This window comes from Octodon degus, unplaced genomic scaffold (assembly GCF_000260255.1).
Source record: "Octodon degus isolate 3935 unplaced genomic scaffold, OctDeg1.0 scaffold00052, whole genome shotgun sequence".
Lineage (NCBI taxonomy): Eukaryota > Metazoa > Chordata > Mammalia > Rodentia > Octodontidae > Octodon > Octodon degus.
The window spans coordinates 3,197,698-3,219,073 of NW_004524628.1; the positions used below are offsets into that span (position 1 = coordinate 3,197,698).

General features: G+C 39.5%; 1 protein-coding gene across 1 annotated transcript in view; it reads left to right on the forward strand.

Annotated features, from left to right (window-relative positions):
- Window positions 1–16,492, forward strand: part of Bub1 (BUB1 mitotic checkpoint serine/threonine kinase) — a 46,643-nt gene extending 30,151 nt beyond the window's left edge. The window contains exons 16-25 of the mRNA XM_004633146.2: window positions 383–563; window positions 2,341–2,428; window positions 7,315–7,538; window positions 8,652–8,795; window positions 11,721–11,836; window positions 12,157–12,318; window positions 12,605–12,762; window positions 12,856–13,030; window positions 14,183–14,289; window positions 16,281–16,492. Coding sequence (XP_004633203.1) covers window positions 383–563; window positions 2,341–2,428; window positions 7,315–7,538; window positions 8,652–8,795; window positions 11,721–11,836; window positions 12,157–12,318; window positions 12,605–12,762; window positions 12,856–13,030; window positions 14,183–14,289; window positions 16,281–16,476 — 1,551 coding nt within the window. The 3' untranslated portion in view covers window positions 16,477–16,492. The remainder of the gene's footprint in view (window positions 1–382; window positions 564–2,340; window positions 2,429–7,314; window positions 7,539–8,651; window positions 8,796–11,720; window positions 11,837–12,156; window positions 12,319–12,604; window positions 12,763–12,855; window positions 13,031–14,182; window positions 14,290–16,280) is intronic.
- Window positions 16,493–21,376: the final 4,884 nt, after the last annotated feature.

Consider the following 21,376-nt stretch of genomic DNA (forward strand, 5'->3'; position numbering starts at 1 on the left):
CTGCGCCTGGGCTGGGACTGGTCCCGCCAGCACAGGGTAGCAGGAAGCTCTCCACACACTCACCGGGCCGGGGCTAGGACTGCTATTATTTTTTTTTTTAATTGTAGATTTGTTTTAAATCTTGAAAGTTTTTCTGGTTTTGTTTTCTGAGGTTTGTTTTTGGTTTTTTGGCTTTTTTGGTTTTTATGAGAAGGTCTCACTGTGTTGCTCATGCTAGTGCTGAGCTTCTGGGCTCAAGCAAGACTCGTACCTTGGCCTCCTGAGTAGCTGGGACTAGGGCCTGCACTACTATTCCCAGCTTAATCTTAAGGTGTTAATGTGTTAAGCTTCACAGACCAAGCATGATGATTGCCGCTTTGTCATAGTTCATCATGTGTTACAGGAAGTGCCTCAGCCTCACACTGAAGAGTTTCTGGATGATTCAACTGTCTGGGGTATTCGCTGCAACAAAACCCTGGGACCGAGTCCTATGAGCATAGGAGACTTTGCATCCGCTGCCCAGCTTGCATCTACACCATTCCACAAACTTCCAGCAGATTCAGTACACATTCTAGAAGATAAAGGTACAGTGTTACATTGTTGTAGCAGCTGTTTTCTAGGAATCTCTATATTTTAATACATATTTGATTTCTTGAAAATTCAAAAAAAGAGGAAATTTGAAAATTATAAAAAAGCTTAAAATCTGTTTCTGTGTTTCCTTTGGCATACTGTCTTCATAAAGTCTGTACTTAAAAACTTAATAATTTATATAGAACATTTATTTTGGGGGACAGGGTCTCTATATAGTTCAGACTGGCCTTGCACTTACTGTGTAGCCTTGGCTGGCCTCCTGCCCCTGCCCCCCAAGTGCTGGGATTACAGGTGTGTGCCGCCGTGCCTGGCTTCGATAGCAACGTTATAGGCAAATACACAAAGTACAATTCCTCTACATAGGAATATATTTATATTTTTTAAGCAGGCCACTACATATAAAATTACTTGAATATTAAAAACAGTGAACTTATATTTTCTATTTAATGAAAAACACATATCCAAATTTAGTCCTTCGCATGTATCAACAAATTTTAAATTTTGTCTTAGTTGTATAGCTGAGTACACTGCACACAAAAAAATCACCATTTTTCTTTCTTTGTTAATTATCTGCCTTAGAAAGAGCAGTGGTGAAATTCACACATAGTTATTCCCACCCACCCCAGGTGTGCACCTCTATATAAAAGGGTCTTTATCTAACTGGAACTCTTAACGCGTGACACTGCGTTGAGCACAGGTAATTCTTAGTCTCCAATAACTGCAAAGCGCACAGTGAAATCTGGGGCCACCTTACCATTTTGGTGACTCGTACTTTATCAGCCAAACTATTGGTACAGTTATTTTAAAAAATAGCAGTTGTTCACCAAAACAAACTTGAAAAAACTGTCAGAGAATGTCACTTCACTAGATGCAAGTGTTTTGTAGTAAAATAAATAGCCTGCATATAAACCTAAATGTTTCTAAGAAAAAAGGATGTTTTCTTAGAGTGCTAACCCAATATATTATATTTCTTTTCTAAATTTTAGAGAAGTTAATTGAAACTTGAACTGTTGTTAAAGTTGCCATCGTAAGTCTACCACTTGAATTAAGATATGTAAAGCTTTTCCATTGAGAAAAACCAAAGTCAGCATTGGCTGCTCATACAATATTTGCCACTCTTAATGTTGTACTACTAAAAAGTATTAATACCTGTGCGATGAGAAACTGAGAAAATTTAATCCTGTAATAATTTATTGTGTGTACTATTCACATCACTTGGTAGAAGTTAAGTCTATATTTTGGTCCTAATAGCAAAGGATATAAATATTTTTAAGTGAAAGCAAACAGTGATAGATATTGCCAATATTTATATCATTTCAATCAAATAAGTGCTTACTGAGTTCAGTAAAATTTGTTAAACTGATAGACACAAAGATCTGCCCTTTGGAGACGTTGCAGCTGTCACTCTCCACATCTGCAAAGCAATCGCCGGAGCTGCGTGTGCCCTCGACCCCTGCCAGTGTCCTGTGGTCAGGGCAGCCTGCCCCAGTGGACATGCCTCTCTCTGGAACCCTTTCTTCTTTAAGAGTCATTGTGCGTTAGATGGAAAGAGTTGAGATGTTCATGTATACTAGTAGCAGACTTTCTTAAGTGAATTTTTTCCCCATTTTCCTTTAATCTTATAGCACTTTTTACCATGGAACACTATTTTGAACTTAATAAAAGTCAGTATAAAAGGGAATTCCAGGTTTTGTAAGTAACCATGTCAAATGGTATGTGCTCACACAAGTCCTTGTAATATACCTGTCTCGAATGTTCTGTATACTTCAGAAAATGTGGCGGCAACACAGTGCACCCCTGTGGCTGTGGATTCCTGCAAGGAGAACACGGTGGAGCCCTCAAAAGAGAGGAAGTTCAGGTACTGTGTGTTATTCTCTTCATTATCGTTTGAGCTCTGCTTTTTAAGATGTAATAGAAGACTTGATTCAACTTAAAGGACTAAAGGCTTTATTGAGTCGCAGCGTTGAGTCAGAAGATACTATTAGTGAATAAGAGCACATGAAGATCCTGATCCTTGATATAGTAGACACTGACAGAAGCAGCTGGGGTAAGCGAGAATCCTGTGGAACATTTTCTGCAACTGAGTTCCACTAGTTCAGAACTTAGTAAACATAATTGCTGCTTTATAAGATTTGATCAAAACTACAGTGAATGTTTAAATAAAATTTTATTGCAGTAAAAGACATTGACATTAATCCCCTTCAAAATGCTCTCCTTCATTTTGAACATACTTGCTCCATTTTCCTTGCCACTTTGTGAAGCAGTTCTGGAAGTCCTCTTTCATGTTTTCATGAGTATCTTCAGTGGCACTGTTTTGGCTGCCTCTATGTCCTGAATTAAAAACATTTACCTTTCATTGCCATTTTGACTTTGGGGAGGAGCCACAAGTTGTGTGGTCCCAGATCCAAGGAAGAAGGAGGATGAGAACACACCATAGTACATTTGAGTGCACCTTTCATTGGGTGGTACTTGGCAATGGCATTCAGTCCTTTTTTATTTTTATTAGTATGTATTTGGAGTAAATAATGACTGTATTCTTTCTGTGGAGTTGGTACATGTGCCTAACACATCTTAGTTATTTTTTACATTCTCTCCTTTCATCTCTTAGTCTCCTTCCCATTGTAAAAGATTTGTTTCCTATTTTTTATTTTGCTCTTTATACTTTTGGTTTCTCATAGTAGGAGAATCTATGTGCTGTTTAAGCTTGCATGCCTGGTTTATTTTACTTAATATTATGGTCTCCAGTTGCATCCATTTTCCTCCAAATAGCCAGGTGTGGTGGCACACACCCATAATCCCAGCACTTGCAAGGCTGAAGCAGGAAGATCACTGCAAGTTCAAGACCAACCTGTTCTACAAAGTGAGCTCAAGGCCAGCCTGAACTGTATAATAAGACCCTGTCTAAAAATGACCAAAAAGAAAAGAAAAACTGGGCATTTTCCTACAAATGACTCAAACTTATCTTCTTTATAGCAGGGTTGTACTCCATCATATATAAATACCACATTATATTTATCTGTGTCTATTGATAGATATATAGGCCACTTTTAAGATTTGGCTGTTATGAATTGCGTTTACCATAGTTTTGATTATGCTTCATAAAAACCTTTATGAGGGCCGGCCAGATAATTCAGCGGACTAAAGTGTCTGCTTAGGCAGACACAGGGACCACAGTTCAACCCCCCGTGTGCCATGCTACCCTGCCCCCGGGGCACACTGAGACAGCGATTGAGACTGGGCATGGTGGTGCGTGCCTATAATCCCAGCACTTGGGAGGCTGAAAACAGGAGGATCACTACGAGTCTGATTTGTGTAATGAGACCCTTTAGACCCTGTACTAAAATAAACTGAAAGAAAGACCCTCGTGAAAGGCCTTCCAGAACTGCTTCAGAAAGTAGAAGGAATGATAGCATAAGTGTGTTTGAAGGGGAGAGGGATATTTTGAAGAGAATTGATAGCAATGTATCTTTTTTTTTTTTTCATACTGGGAATCAAACTCAGGGCTTTGCAGTGTATCCCTGGCTGAATAGTGATGTGTCTTTTACAGCTTTTTTTTGAAACTTTCTTTTTAAAGTAGATGGTGTGTAACTCTCCATAGTACAAAATCCAGACTTGCCATACATTAATACTTTGCAGAAGTAAAATTCTACCATATTTGAAGAAGCTGATGAAGGTAAAAGATAATAAAAGTACTTGCCATCTTTTGGCTATTATATTCTAAGCACAGTGCTTATGCTTTTGGTGAAGTATATCCTTTAATTAATTCTCACAATAACTTGAGTAGTGGAAACTACTGTTTTACCCTACTGCAGATGAGGAAATCAGATCTCGGAGGGATAAATTATTGATCTGAAATCACTGAGCTAATTTATGAAATCGTAATTTGAACTATGTTTCTCTGATTTCAGAACCTTTGTTCTCACCACTGTGCTGTACTGCCTTTTGCTATCAAAAATCCATTGCATATAATTTTCAGTTAAAACTGTGTAGTTTAATTGTTGATTAGTTTACTGTTTTCTACATGACATTCTGTTTATGTCTTATCCAGTCATTTCCAATCATTTTTTAGTTGGGTCTTTGTTTGGTAAAAGGATTTGATAACAGAAGGCATTGCAGCGTGGTGAGCTGTACTGTCTGCCTGCAGCAGGCTTCCTAAGCCCAGCCCAACTTGACTCACAAGACTCCCCGAAGCCTTTGTGGCATACCACGAACTTAGAAGTACAGGGAACAAAGCTCACAACTGCCAGCCAGTACACTCCATCCAGAAACCATTACCTTTGCTCTCTATGTGACAGTTTGGTTTCAAGGAGACAAAACTCATACAAGCCAGATGCACGAATTTCTCTAGGAAATTCCTGTGGGAATCAGTGATTCCTCCAGTGTGTCCCTGGACTTAATCCCTAGGGTGTCCCCAAGGAACAAGCCCATTTCAGAAACAATCACACTCAAGGGCACTTGAAGCAATGGGCACCCAAGCTAGGTAGCAATGTTTAAGGATTTGGAAACAATTTTCTTCAGTATATGTGGGTACCCCTAATATCTAATATGTTATAATATAAAACACTGGGAATATGTTCACTGTCTCAGAATTGTAGAGTTGTATGTACATTTGCTGGGTTAAATGGTGCATAGTCATTAAAATCATGGTGGAATGTGAAGAAGCCTGGCAGAGGCTACCCTCTCTGAATGGTCAAGTTTAACATCACCAGGGATAAGTTATGGTGATGCATGTTAATATCATACAATGGGAGAGCACTGCACTGTTAAGATATTCTTCCCAGAGAACATTAATGCCAGTCTAGCCAGGAGGAAAGTATCAGAGAAACCCAAAATACTTGGCACTGTGAAGGTGTTATGAAATTGGGTAAGCCCGTGGTCCACTGGCTTCATCCCTTCAGATCTGATGCAAAGCAGAAGCATCAGTGTGGCAGGAGCACGTACAGGAGGAGGCTGCTTACCTGGTGGTGCCCAAGAAGCAGAGAGGGATGAAGAGACAGATTGCAGAGAGGAAGGGGAAGGGGGCGATACGTGGCCCCCAAACTCACTTCCCATGGACTATTCAACTAGATCCTACCTCCTAACTTTTCATCAGTTCTCAATAATGCCATCAAATGATCAATCCACCAGTGAGTTAGCCCACTGATAAAGTAAGGCTCCTCCTGCTCCAGTCACCCTCCAGAAACCCCACCTGGGAACACGACCCTTTGGAGGATGTTTTAGATTCAGACCATAACAGTAAGACTAAGAAATTTCCACCGGTGAGAAGAGTAAGGAGACATGAGAACTAAATCCAGTTATGCATTCAGAACTGGATCCTGAAGCAGAAGATAGTAGTGAAAATAACCTGAAATCCAAATGAGGGCTGGGACTGAGTTAATAGTAAAGTCTAAAACTAAACTTAAAAAATTGGTTTTAGTTAACAAAAAGAAAAATGTTTATGATAAGAATAGAAATAGCATCATATGAAATCACATCTATAAATTATCCATGTAAAGTCACCTATGTGTGCATATACGGATATAGATAGATGTACAACATACAATCAATTCTCATTATCCTCTGGATATATTTTATGAAGTCATGCGAACACTGACTTGGTGGATACTGAACTATTGTTCCTAGTGGGAATATGCAGCCCTGTGGGCCTCTGCTCACATTTCTGTTTAAAGACACCTTATTTAGCCAGGAAGATAGCTCAGTAGAATAAGCACCTGCCTGGCAAGTGCAAGGTCCTGAGTTCAATCCCCAGTACCACAAAAAATAAAAAAGAATTTAAATGAAGGCACCTTATTTAATATATAATACTGATTCATTAACATTGAATTCACAACCAACAAGACTGTAACTCATGCCTGAATGAAGCTTGGCTAATATAATAGCATTTTCCCCATAAGGCACAGCATAGCCTTTTTGTACTTGGAAACATTAATGGCACTTCAGCGCTATTCATGCGGACATAATTGCTTCTTAGCCTTTTGGCTAAAATGAAGTATATCTGCCCTTAGCAGTATACATGGCAACATTTTAACAGTGAAATCAACAAAAAGCACAAGAATACAATTTTTAAATGTTACTATACCACATAAAGGAAACAAGGTGAGTGCTAAGCAATGAAGCGTAGTGTTGCTGTTTGACCCAAGCTGGGAGTGTGTTGGGTGGCTCCAATTTTTGTTCACTCTTAAGTCTGTAAATGATTCCATCATGACATGCGTACTGATTGGGAGTTACCAATTCATTTTAGCTATAGGTGAATTCACAGATACGAAAGCCATGCATGAGAGGCGACTTAATGTGTGCACATGGGCATACATTTCTTTATTTGTGTTTGTGTATGCACATACACGTACATGGAATTATATCAGAATTGTTGGATCATGGTTGACATTTTGTTTTTCTCAATGTCATAAAACGATTTTTAAAATGAATTTAAATATTCAGTCTTGATTATAGAATTGCTGCTTGGATTCATGTTGGAGATATCAACCCATTCCTCCTATAATGTCTCACCCCCACCTATTTATCCTAATGTATTGTCATGTCTGATTTTATTTCTACCCCATCATGCTAGCTGTATGTTTGTATGTATTTGTTTAAAGAAAATGATTCAACCAATTCTTGGTCTAAAAGGCCATTTTAAATGTCATTCCTGAAATGAAAAAGAAACTTTTGTGGGACTTCCTTGTACTCCAGTCCTCTAGGCTTCTCCTCATGTGCGGTGGTTTTCTCTGCTTTTCACACGTCTAGTCCGATTCAAGAGGAAAGCCCAGAACAAGCCCTGCTGACAGACATAGCTTCGGCATCCTTACCGCACCCAAGCCAGCCTGCTGCAGGCAGTGTGCTCACCCGGGACGCAGTGTGGGGCCTTGAGGCCTGTAAACTCCCGGACTCTGGCCCTGCTATCGTGGAGGCCCCGCGGGAGGCCAGTGCTGGGTTCCGCACAGAATGGATGCAGCCCATCACAGCTCCAGGTGAGTGCGCATGCTCAGTCTGAGCTGAACCATAAAGATATAGCCTGGCAAAAGCTGTGCACTGAGAGAACTCAGAAGGGGACCTTGATGCCATTGAGTAGAACACAAGTTCTGACAAAACTCATAATTATGTTACAAGACAATGTAGCAACAAATACTTAAGGGAAAAATCAATCCATTTTAATTTTAGAAGGTACTGAAATAACTGTTGGAAGAGGGAATTGGAATTTGGCAGTCTACAATGTACCAGATATTTAATACTATTTGTTATGAACTAATAACATTGTAAATAAAAGTTAACTGAGACCCAAGGTTAAAGGGATACTTTTCTGCCCCTTGCCATGTAGAAACAGTAAGGCATAGTAGTTGACAGCACAGACTGGGGATAGACTGGAGAGGTTATAAGCCTATGCTCTAATCCTAGCTCCTCCACTAAGCAGTCATATAGTTTTGACCAAGATTAGCTCAACTTTCTGTTTCTTTTTTCTGTAAGTGGAGGTTATGCTAATACCTACCTTAGAGGCTCACGGTAAGAACCAACTAAGTTAATAAATATGAAATACTCAGAACAATGTTCTGCACATTCTCGACCCTCAGTATGAGATAATCATGTTGGGTTAGTCTTTCTTAATTGCCACTAGTAGAAATTTTATAAATTAAATTATAGAGAAAACTTTGTCTTCCTTTTAGAACTGTTTCCAAAGTACATCTCATATGAGATTTCCATCTAGGTAATATAATGTTTTGTCAAGATAAGCAGAAAGCAGCTGAGGGCATGTACTGTGAACACAGCAGATGGAGGTGACATCCAGTTGTGCCCTTAGGACATGCACCTGTGCTTGCGGTGAAGCTGGATCTAGCAGGGCCGAGTGAGTGACCTGAGGCTTTGAGTCTTTGGTCACAGCAGAATATTTCTCTACACTTAGAGATTTAGAATGACAAATAATCAATTGCAGAGCTACCAATTTTGACTTTTAAAAGTAGTCCTCTGTTATTTGAATGAATGCTCTATTAAGGATGTCTTATTTAATGAATATCTGCACTTGCTTTATCTAAACTTTATTGGATAAAATTCCTGAGTTTATGTTTCTTTTCTGTTCTTATTCCTTTAAGACTTCGCTGTTGAAAACCCATGGGATGAAAAATTGATTCTCAAACTTTTATCTGGGCTTTCTAACCCAGTGAGTTCCTACCCAAATTCTTTTGAATGGCAGTGTAAACTCCCAGCCATCAAGCCCAAGACTGAATTTTGTTTGGGTAAGAATGATACGGTCAATATAACTTTAAATTCGTGTTTGTGTGGGAGAAGTTGATGGTGACTTGTGCATGAGAGATTGTCTCCTTCCCCTTCAACAATTATAACTTAAACAGAATTAAGTTTAGTTAATTTTGTTAAGCCATGACTGTAAAATTGTAATTGGTGTTGGTATTATAGTGTATTTAACTTGTAGAAGGCAGTTTATCAAAAAAGTATCAAAATTAAAATTGCCGTAAGTCTTAAACATAACCATTCACCTTTAAGAATTTATAGTAAAATATAGGCATTGATATTAGAAAAAGGAAACCTAGTGGTTAGGAATGATCTCCAAAACATACTATTACATGCAAAGGGCAGAAAATCATGTATCATGGTAATTTTTGGGGATTTTTTAAAGGAAAATGATGATATGTATTCTGTTTGATAGTATTTCTAGAGAGCCCAGGAAGGATAATCAACTAAGATTGACTTACCAGGGATGGGAAACTGGTTGGATATAGATAATCATGGGAACAAGAGTTTTTGTTTTTGTTTTTATCTTTTTGAGACAAGGTCTTGCCGCGCAGTTCAGGCTGGCCTTAAGCTTGCTTTGTAACCCAAACTGGTCTCGAATTTGCCATGGCCCTCCTGCCTCAGCTTCCCGAGTGCTAACATTATAGACATGTACCACTATACCTAGCCGAGAATGAGAGTTTTCACAAAATACTTTTTTTTATTTAATTAATGAGTTTTGTTTTTCTCAGAGCAACTTTAGGCTAAAAGAAAAACTGAAAGTAAACAGAGTTAAAAAAAAAAAAAAAGAAAGAAAGTAAACAGAGTTTTGAGTATCTGCCTACCCCAGCACAGATTCCACTGTTAATATCCTGCATGAATGTGCTGTTTGTTGTGATTTATGACCCAGTATTGACACATTATTGTTAGTGTCCACAGTGTACTTTGTACATTCTGGGAGCTTACATGTTGAACAAATATATGACGTGTGTCCTTCCTTTTGTACCATGCAGGATAGTTTCACTACCGTAAAAACTCTCTTCTTCATCTACTCATCCCCACTCCACTGCCCACCACCACAACCCCTGGCAACCATTGATCCTTCTACTGCCTTTAGTTTTATCGTTTCCAGAATATCATACATTTAGACTCACACCACTTTGTAACCAATCAGACTTGCACTTCGCAATATGCATTAAAAGTGCTTCTGTGCCATTTTGCGACTTGGTAGCTCTTTTCTATTTATTTATTTATTTATTTATTTATTTATTTATTTTTCTGTACTTAGGACAGGGTATACAGGGTCTCACTAAGTAGATTGGACTGGTAGTGATTGTCCTGGCTTTAGCCTCCCAAGCGCTGGGATTACAGGCGTGTGCCACCACGTCCAGTCTCAGTAGCTAGCTCAGCATGCCCTGGAGGCAGGTCTGGCATGGCATGCTGGGGATTTTTAACCCAGCCACTGTGCGCTGCCTAAGCAGGCACTTCAGTCTGCTGAGCTATCTGGCCAGCCCTCTTTTCTTTTTAATCACTGAATATTCCATTGTATGAATTTATCTCATAGTTTATTAATTTACTTACTAAAGATTATCTTGGTTGCTTTTACCCAGACCTGATGTACTTGATAAAAGAAGCTAAGAAAAATAGGCCTTAGTGTGGATTTTATTTTTTATCTGGCAAGGAGTTAAGCTGTTCAAGTTTCCCCTGTTATCTTTCGGCTTCTCTGAAGACTTCTTAAATAAAGACTGAAAAGTACAGGCCTCCCCACAGCAGTGACCTCATTGCTGTCTTCAGCAGCTGCTCTGGCACACTGTGACTCTCTGTGTCCTCCTGTCTTTCTTCCCATTTGTCAGGGGAGCAGCTTCCCTGTGAGGAAACTGACTTCAGTTTTCTATTGGTCTAAGAAGACTTGATGGTTAGTTAGCTTTTTTTCTTATTGTGAGGAAGGAATGATGACTTTCAAGTTCCTTACAAGCCAGACTAGAAACTAGACATATGATTTTGAATGTATGAATTCTTCTTAAGTTTTTAAATTTAAGAATCTTAACAGCTTCACCTCTATGGTCTTTCTCCCCAAAACCAGTGAACCCAGTGGGACCACAGAAAAGCATAACATAAATCAAATTTGAGGAACATTTTACAGCATACCTGACCAGACCCGTTGACTCTATCAAAGTTAAGAGAAAACAAGAGAGAGGAGAAAAAAAAAAAAAGAAGAAGAGTAGTCTAAGAAACTACAACCCAGAGGCAGTCTAAGAGACACACTGACTAAATATCACATACTGAGGAAAAACAGTGGAATCTAAATAAAGTATGAATTTTAGTTAATAGTACCATATCTCAGTTTTTGTTTGTTTTTTTTATTTGTGACAAACGTACTGTGATTATAAAAGAATTCACAATAGGGCCAGAGATATAGCTCAGCAGCATAAGTGCCTGCCTGGCAAGTGCAAGGTCCTGAGTTCAATCCCTAGTACCACCAAAAAAAAAAAAAAAACTACTGAAATAAATTGATAAACATCTTAAATAAATATTGATGCAATTATGTTTTACCCTTTTCACTTTATTATAAAACAAATGTTTTCTAAGGATTTCCTAGTATCTACTAGTTCTTCCTAGTATCTCAGCAGTCATGCTGAGCAGGCAACATGTTACTTTTACAATGTGAGAACCCGGCTGGGCAGATGAGTGACCTCCTAGGTAACCTCGGCCACCGAGCTGCTCTTACCCCTCTTAGCAGTTTGCTAAGGAGGCTCTTTGTGGCAGGAATTTGCCTCACTTTTACCTGCATCTAGAAAAACTTTTCCAAGGGACTACATCCCTTTTTATTTGCTAAAGCAATTCAAGCACAAGAAAGTTCTTAACATTATCATTTTGAATAAGTCCTTCATGTTTTGAGTCTTTCTGTCATTTTGACACCTTTGTCTTCCAAGGTTCTTTGCTGGTCTATGTCAGTCACCTTCTTGGAACAGGTGCCTTTGCGCAAGTCTACGAAGCTACCTGTGGAGATGTGAATGATACCAAGACCAAACAGAAGTGCGTTTTAAAGGTGCGTGACTTGAGTAGCTTCTTATACAGTATAGAAATGCATTTTACAACTTCAATTTGTCAGCCTCTTTTTTGTATTTTCTATTTTTAAGACAGCAATGTTCTCTTTGAGGTCTACAGTCAGCAGTTAGGAAATAAAATTTATCTTATGAGGATTCATAATTGCCTGGCCCATAAAATTGCGGCAAGCCCCTTCGGAACTGCTCAGTGTCCGACATTGCTTTCTTCCCTCTGTCTTTGATTGAGATGGAGGTTGCTTTCTTCTTGCTATTTTCCGTAATGTGAGATTGCATATGGCAAAGTACCTAATCTGATTTGTAGGTCCAGAAGCCTGCCAGCCCCTGGGAATTCTACATTGGGACCCAGCTGATGGAGAGATTGAAGCCAACTGCACGACACATGTTTATCAAATTCTATTCTGCACATTTATTTCAGAATGGCAGCATTTTAGTAGGCGATCTCTACAGCTATGGAACATTATTAGTAAGTGTTTCATTTTCATAATATGAACATGTATTTGAAGTGCATTTCTTTTTTCTTTTTTTTTTTTGCGGAACCGGGGATTGAACTCAGGCCCTTGCGCTTGCCAGGGAAGCACTTACTCCACTGAGTCGGCTCCCTGGCCCTTGAAGTGCATTTCTGGTTTGCATCTATGCACAACTCTTAGAGCTGGAAACCTTGCAAGGATGATAGGCAGGGGCAGAGCTTTTGACTTGAAATTTCATTAGTGCACCACAACCAACTAGGATACTATTTGCATTGTTTCTAGAATGCCATTAACCTCTATAAAAATACCCCTGAAAAAGTGATGCCTCAAGCTCTCGTCATTGCTTTCGCTATCAGAATGCTCTACATGATTGAACAAGTCCACAGCTGTGAAATCATCCACGGAGACATTAAGCCAGACAATTTCATCCTGGGAAACAGGCAAGCGTGGCCCTCTGAATGGTTTTCTCCTTACCATTTCCCTAGCACCCTTTTACCTGTATTCATGGATCCTCGCCCTTGTTTATACTTTAGGTTTTTGGAGCAGGATGATGATGATGAAGATTTAGCTGCTGGCTTGGCACTGATTGACCTGGGGCAGAGTATAGATATGAAACTCTTTCCAAAAGGAACTACATTTACAGCGCGGTGTGAAACATCTGGTTTTCAGTGTATTGAGATGCTCAGTAATAAACCGTGGAGCTACCAGGTATGGATCTAGAGCAATACAATTGAAAACAGTTTCTTTTATTGCACTTAGCAGGTTTTCATCATGAATTGGGGAATCTAGTGAGTTTGAATTGACCTCTTGGGCAGCATTTGAAGGAAAGATGGAACGTAAGGCTGAGGAGGAGGGTGAAATTCTGCTTCTGAAGAATGTTCCTTTTCTGTTACTTAGTCAGATTCTGTTATCAGAGGAAAGAAGCAGATCTATCCTGTTAGTTTCACTCTGAGAAAAGTAATAGCTTGTGAACGCTTTGAAAAGTACGTCATGCTGTAAGGAACCAGCTTGGTCTATCAAGAAGGAAGCAGACTAGCTTGGTGCCCCTGAGGCCACAGTTAACAGGGAGGCCCATAGTGCCAGCTGCAGGAAGCTGAGCCCGTGCCCTGGTGGGACCCTGGGCTGCTCCTGCAGACAAGGAGGTGGATTTGATTGGTTGATGGCATACTTAAATTTCTTCTGGATGCAGTAACTGATCCAAAAAGTATGAGAAATAGGTCATTGTTGTCCTAAAGAGAGGTTTTATAATTTTTACAAATAGAATATTAGATGACAAGTAAAGATGATTCTGATCAGCATAAATGTAAACTTTTGAACTTGGAATCACATAACCAACAGAAGCCTGTGATGAAGAAGGCAAAGGAGGGAGTCTCAATTTTAGTAGGCTGTTGCTGCCTTCTACGGCCTTAGGCTGCTGACTGCTGGACTAGCACCTCCTGGGGTGGTAGGTAGGAAGAGCAAAGGTAGACAGTCTGCTATCCTGCAGATTTGGTCCATGCTGAAGTCAGGAATGGTTCACAGAGCCAGAGAGGCCTTAGAGTAGTCCCAGTAACCCCCAGAGTCCCAGGAAAGGGAGCTGGGAGGGCTGTCAAGCTGAGGGATTCAGGTGTTGTATTTGCCTCTATGAGACAGAACAAAGGAGTGGAGAAGGATACTAGCTCAAGACCAGGGCTTTCATGGGAGCTGTCTCAGGAGCACTGGTGGTTTGCTGCCCATGGAAGTCTCCAGCTGAGCTTACATAGTTAATTTGGTGGGCTTCCAGCATTCTTTACAAGTGAATCTGATTCCTTGGTTTGGTACATCTTAATATGCTTACATGTAACTTGCTGTTCAAATCACACACCTCTGCTTTCTGGACAGGTTGATTACTTTGGGGTTGCTGCAACAGTGTACTGCATGCTTTTTGGCACTTACATGAAAGTAAAAAATGAGGGAGGAGTCTGGAAGCCTGACGGTATTTTTAGAAGGTGAGTGTTAGCATTAATGCACAGTGCGAAGACAATACAGGACAATAGAAGGTTCTATCAGGTGTATAAGCCATCTCTGCCACCCACAGAACCCTGTGCCTTGGGTGGTGTGGTGACAGAGCAGAGTCCTGGCTCTGAGCGGTGAGCAGGTTACGTGGCATCACCACTTCTGCTTCCCTGCTTATGACCAAGGTGTACCCAGCAGCTTCCTAGAACACTGTAGGCTCCTGTCGTGCCGTTGCCGTCCTGTAAACTTAAAATTTTCCTGGCCTGTTATTTACCTCTTCTAACATCACTGAGCCTCAGGGTTTAGCTTGTTTATTTGTTTTCTTCTCCTGTAAATGAGAACAGCACCAATTCTGTTTTCCCCAGATGTTTCTTATAAGAAGCAATGGAAATAATGTAGATGAGTAGACTTTTAAGCCCACGTAGTACAGGGGAGCTTCCTGTTACAGGTCAGGGTTTTAATTCTCATTTCTCTGAGGTTATTTTGTCATCTATAAAATGGGTGTGAGCAGCACTCCCAGCATAATATTGTATGCACACACTACTAGAAGTATTTTGTTTAATACTAATTAAATAATATAATTAAATGATAAGATAATTAGTATTTCATAATACACATCCTCCCTTTTAACTGTGGCCACAGGGGAACCAAGTTGGTCTGCTTATTTCTTGATAGACCAAGCTGGTGTCTTCTTTTTTTTTTTTTTTTTTTTTCCTTAAGTGAGATCTTACTATGTTGCTGACATTGGTCTCAAACTCATGGTCCTTCTGCCTTGTCCTCCTGAGTACTTAGTATTTCCTGTGTGTATGTTCCTTGTATACCTTATGCTTCTCTTAATTGTTTTGAGTTATAAAAACATACACAAAAGGTAATCTTTTATGTACAATCTAATGGAAAGGATATGCTTTCTTGAAAATATTTAAACTGGGGCCCCAGGGAGATAGCTCAGTAAAATTAAGTGCTTACCTGGCAAGTGCAGGGTCCTGAGTTCAATCCCCAGTACCGCAAAAAAAAAAAAAGAAAGAAAATACTTAAACTGGGATTCTCTTCACCCTTCCAAGCCCCTTCCAAAATAGAAAAAGGAAGAGTAGGCAATAATTTTATAAAATATCATGTGACAATATACACACGTAAGAGTAGATTCCATATTTGGAGAAAAACTTATTACTATGCTTTCTTCTGCACAATGAGTCATCAGATGTAGCGGTCCATTCTTTCTCTTACCCATAATTGAAGGACCGTGTGGCTATTCACAGGGCTCTCATCTCTGGCCACCAGTGTAGAGGAAAGCCTCAAGCCCAGCCCTTGACCTTTGTGATAGGGATTCAGTTTCCACCTGAGCACAACTGCAATGTGTTGTGCCTTTTGACAGTCTTGCATTTAACTTTAACCACTTAGTGGCCAGAACTCAGAGCTATGCTCTTTTTCTTGGACCTCCGGCCTGTGTGCTGGTTTTGGCCCGTGTGCAATTAGGCTCCTTAGAGCCATGTGACCAGATTATCACGTTTTGGACAGTGAGCCAAAAATAGGTAGATAGGCTTTTTCAATTTACTTTTTCTTTTCTTTTTTTTTTTTTTTTTTTTTTTTTTCTCCTTTTTTTAAAAATGAGATCTTACTATGTTGCCCAGGTTGGTATCAAACTCATGGTCCTCCTGCCTTGTCCTGCTGAGTAGCTGGGATTGTAGACATACACCTCCATGCCCAGCTCAGGTAGATTTCCTTAAAAAACAAAGTTGAAAGTTTTTCCTTCAAAGAGCTACTACTAAAAAAACACCATATTTTTGAAAGGTTTGTTTAAAATGACACTTTATTAGATTGTTAATTTCTAGCATTTATGATAGATACATCTCCACCATTCTTATGTGCAGAGTTGGGTTTGAGTGACAGTTGCCCTACTAAACATGGGGAAGTCAGATGCAGAAGCAAGGTGGCCATGCATGTGGAAGGCTGCACTTGGTCCATTATTAATGCTTTGTCTCTTTAGGCTTCCTCATCTGGATATGTGGAATGAATTTTTTCATACTATGCTGAATATTCCAGACTGTCATCATCTTCCGTCTTTGGATTTGTTAAGGCAAAAGCTGAGGAAACTGTTTCAGGAACAGTATGCAAACAAGATTAAAACTCTGCGAAACAGGCTAATTGTACTGCTCTTGGAATATAAGCGTTTGAGAAAATAAAATGTAGATGTGGACTCTCCAGAAATCATTTTGTAAATATTAACCTCTCACTTTGAATATGTGCTGCCAAAGAGAGCACTGATCTCTCACTTTGAACCTTGATTTTCTTTTCTACATTTATTGTTTATTTTAATGTCTACTAGAAATAAAATTTAAAAATTCATGTAGAGAGAAAGGAAATGTTGAGTGGTGATCAGTAACAAAATTCAGCCTCCCTCCCTGAGATCCAAATGCTGGAAAATAGCAACAGTGGAAGAAAAAAAAGAAGCAGCTCACTGGGAATAGGGAAGAAACTGACAGGAAAATTAGAAGCTACACAGAAGTGAGAAGACAGTTTCCACAGCACAGAGAAAATGAGGAAACAACTGGGACTCTCTCCCCAGCTCTTAGAGCTCTGACAGGAAGGGAACCAAGCTCACCAGTAGGAAGGTTAGTGCCTAAAGCTGGGAGATCAGGGAAAACAGTGGCAGAGCCAGTGGCACTTGTGAACTACAAAAACTATTTGCTCCTAGAGGACTCCCTTCATTTGCCAGGCACCCACCATGTCTCAAGACTACTTCATCAAGCCATTCAGGAAGCAGGTGAAGCATTATTTAAATCTGGGGTTCAGAACAACTGAAAAACTACTTGGCTCCAGTGTTACACTCCCATGGTTGACCGGGTAAGAACCATTGGAGGCAGCCACAGACAGGGATATGGGTCCCATGTCTCACAGGGAAAAGGCAGATTGGATTTGAGTTGCACTCAAAAACAGCTGGGCGGGGGCCTGGCCCTAGCTCAGGCCTTTAAGTGGCTGCTTCCACAAAGCTCTCAGCCTCAGGTTGCTGGAGTTCGAACCTCACAACTCTCCCGCTGGCCAAAAGTGCCCTGAAGCCATTCGAGGAAAAAAAAAAAAAAAAAAAAAAACAGCTGGGTAGGGCCCGCGAGGTAGCTCAAGACTCCTACGTGCCGCAGCGGCCCCATCCCCGGGGTACACTGAGCTGGCAACTGAGTCCAGGGATGGTGGCGCATACGTATAATCCCAGCACTGGGGAGGCTGAAAACCAGATGATTACTATGAGTCCAAGCTGTGTAGGAGACCCTTTAATAAATACATAAATGGAAAAAAGAAACAACTAGGTACAAAAATGCTTGTCATTGTTCATTAAATACTTATGTCATTGCCCTGCTACAAACATACAGCATGGATATGAGGTCTGATTGCCTTCCCTGTACACCAACATCAGCAAAGACACAGCATGGACATGCTACAGCCTGGGTCACAGATTTTCCTCTCGAATAGGGGTGCACCTTACAAACCCACTGCTATAAGGCTATGCCAAGAAAACCGAGGCTTTCTAGACTCCAGAATTGCAACTCCTAGAAGGAAACCTTTCATTTTTTAAAAAAAGACAAAAATGTTTTTTCTGTTTTTGAACTTTTTTTCTTTCTACTTTTCCTTATTCCCATTTTCTTTGTTTTTTCTTTCAATTTTTATCTTCTTTTCCTTTTATCTTCTACTTCTTTCCCTCTCTGCTTTTTTTTTCCCCCTGCTACCTTTTCTACTTCTCTAAATATTCTTCTACCCCATACAGGTAATGGGATCTTTTGCCTCACTTTTCTCTCTAGCTTTTCATCTGTTTTAATTTTTCAAATTCATCTTTTTGCATTTTCTCATACTTGGTATAACCAGTAAGTTTTATTAATCTTATACAATTAGGTAACACTGTGTGACTATTGTTGAATTCCTCACTAGCAGAGGTTATTATTGCATTAAGTAGATATTTACTATATTTTACTTGTCTTTGAGTTTATACTATAATTGTATATTTCTAAATTTAGTGTCATACATTATTGGTTCTTATATGTTAATACCAAGTTTGTCTTAGGAGATATTACTATTGTTGATTTACTTGACATTGTCAGGGCTGTATACTTGCTATTAATAAGTTTTCTCTGTACATCTCTGACATTCACCACACTGTGATCCATTCCTGGAGAACTGGGGGCTGAGCCAGTAATACTTCATCCCTCCATTCATATTGACAAACATGATCAGATCTTTGGATACCAGCAAAGGACAAGAGCCACATCCTGTGTACATCACTGAAAGGCAAACTACCTAAAGTTCTCCGTACTATCAACAGATTTATCCACTATAAGTGACCATATGTCTAAGCACAAAAGAAAACTAGAAACATGAGAAGACATGGCAACAAAATGCCTCCCAAAGCTTCTAACTCCCCCAAAGTATGTACATTGGGCATTGAGCAGTAGGCATGCAAAAGCCACACAGCCAAATTACTCAAAAGGATAACAGAGACTGAAGTGCAGATCAATGAGGTACTCGTTGGACTCACAGAAAATACAAAAAGGTAATAGATATAATGAACAAAGCAACCAAGGAGCTTACAGAAAGCACATAAAAAGCTAGCTGAACTAAACAAAATTATACAAAACACGAATGAAAAGTTTAGCAAAGAGCTAGAGTCCATGAAAAGATTACAAACAAAAATCCAGGAGATTAAAAATTACATTGAAAGTATGGACAGCTGCAAGTGATGGCACATGCCTGTAATCACATTGTTTGGGAAGCTGAGGTAGGAGGATCACTGTGAGTTTGAGGCCATCCTGGGCTACAAAGTGAGTTCAAGGCCAGTATGAACAACATAGCAAACTCATGTTCTAGAAGACAAAAAAAAGTATGGGTAGTAAAAGTGGCCAGTTGAAGGACAGAATATCAGAATTTAGAAGATAGGGATGCCTTCAAGGACCACTTACTCAGAGATACCTTAAAAACAAGAGAAGAGGATAAGTATGTTCAACAGCTGCCAGATGACTTAAAGGCTAATCTGATTAAATGGAAAAAGGAAGAACTTGTAATATAGGAAGTCTGTTTACAGTAATACAAAACTTTCCAAATATTTGGAAAAATTATACAAGTTATTGAGGCATATAGAACCCCAAGTAGCCACTAGCAAAAGAGAACCTCTCCACATCACATCATAGCCAAAATACCAGAAGCCCTACACAGGGCTAACATGTTAAAAGCTATTAAGAAAACCAACAAAACACTTAAAAGCCACCAAACTTACAGCAGAATTCTCAACACAAACCTTAACATAAGCACATGAAGCAAAGTGTTTCAACCCCTAAAATATAACAGCTTCAACCCAAACTTACATATCCTGCAAAAACTTTCTTGAAAATTAAAAAATATTTCCATGACACAGATTGTCTCAAGAAGTTCATGACCACTGTTAGGTCTTGTATCTAGATGTGCCCCCCGCCCAGCCTTGTGCAGTCATAGATGGGGCATTTTGGAGGTGGCCAGTTCTAGAGTTTGTGCTGCTGGAATCAAGAACATGATGCTGGCATCAAGTCACATGTCATGCTAGGATTAAGGGTGTGTGTGGAAACCTGTGTAAGATAAAGGAGAAAAAGCCATGTTCATGGCTTGTCACTTGTTGCTTATTTTTGCTACTCCTTGTCTTCTGCCCCACCATGCCCCTCTGTTATGCCACTTGCCTTGGAGCCCAGGAATTATGGGTTGAAACCTCTACAAACTGAGCTGAAATGTGCCTTCCCGCCTTTAACTTTGGGTCTCAGGTATTTTGTCTCAGTAATGAACAAAGTAGCTCAGACAACCATCAAACTAGCACTACAAAAAAGTTCTCAAGGATATCCTAGAAAGAGATAAGCCAACAATGAAAAAAGGAAAATCCAGTAGAATGAATACACATGGCAGGATAAGCAGTGAAGCAGAAGAGGGTGGGGGCAAATCAGCACAAGGTAACACAGTGACAGGAATAAGTCGGTAGCTTTTATGTATATATATTTAGGAAAGGGTCTCACTATGTAGATTGGACTCGTAGTGATTGTCCTGTTTTCAGCCTCCCAAGTGCTAGGATTACAGGCGCATGCCTCCAGGCCCAGTCTCAATTGCCATCTCAGCACACCCCAGGGGTGGGGCTGGCTCTGCATGCCAGGAATCAAATCCCAGCCACTGTACTCTGACTAAGCAGGTGGTAATAGCTTTCAATTATAACTGAATGCTCTCAGTTCCCCAAACAAAAGACAAAAATGGCAGAATGGATAAAGAAACAAAACACAGTGGTATGCACTATATAAGAAACAAATTTAATCCAAAAAGAAATACAAGATTAAAAGTTAAAGGATGAAAAATTATTCAATGCAATGAGAATAAAAAAAGTGGAGTGGCTATTCTAATTCAAAATGGATTTCAAGCCAAAACTGATCAGAAGAAGCAAAGGTTACTATATATTAAGGAGCAACTCAACAAGAAGAGATAATATTTATAAATGTATATGTACTGAAACTCATGGGCCCAACTTCACAAAACAAATGCTACTGGCATAAAAACTATAAACACCACCAGAAGTATAATGGGGGACCTCAATACCCCAGTGTCACAAACAGATCAACTAGACCAAAAATTGAAAAAGCATCAGAGTTGAACCAAACCTGCAAAAATGGACTTTATAGATATTTACAGTGTTCCAACTAACAATAGAATATACACTCTTGGCAGTACATGAAGCTTTCTCCAAAATTGGACACATTTGCTATTCCATAAAGAATTCTTATGAATATGCCAAAAATCAAAATCATACCATTCATATTATCTGGTCATAGTGCAATGAAACTAGAAATCCAAAAGATAACACAGAAATTATGCAAATATAGAAACAGTAACACCATTATAACATACTAGGAGCTGTGGGACAGAATGAAAGTAGTCCTCTGAGGGAAATTTATAGTTCTGAATAACCACATCAGAAAAGTAGCCCAAATATATAACCTAATCATACATATTAAGGTTCTAGAAAACCAAGAACAATCCAAAGTTAATACAGGGAAGGAAATTATAAAGAACGGTGGAAATTACTGAATTCAACAC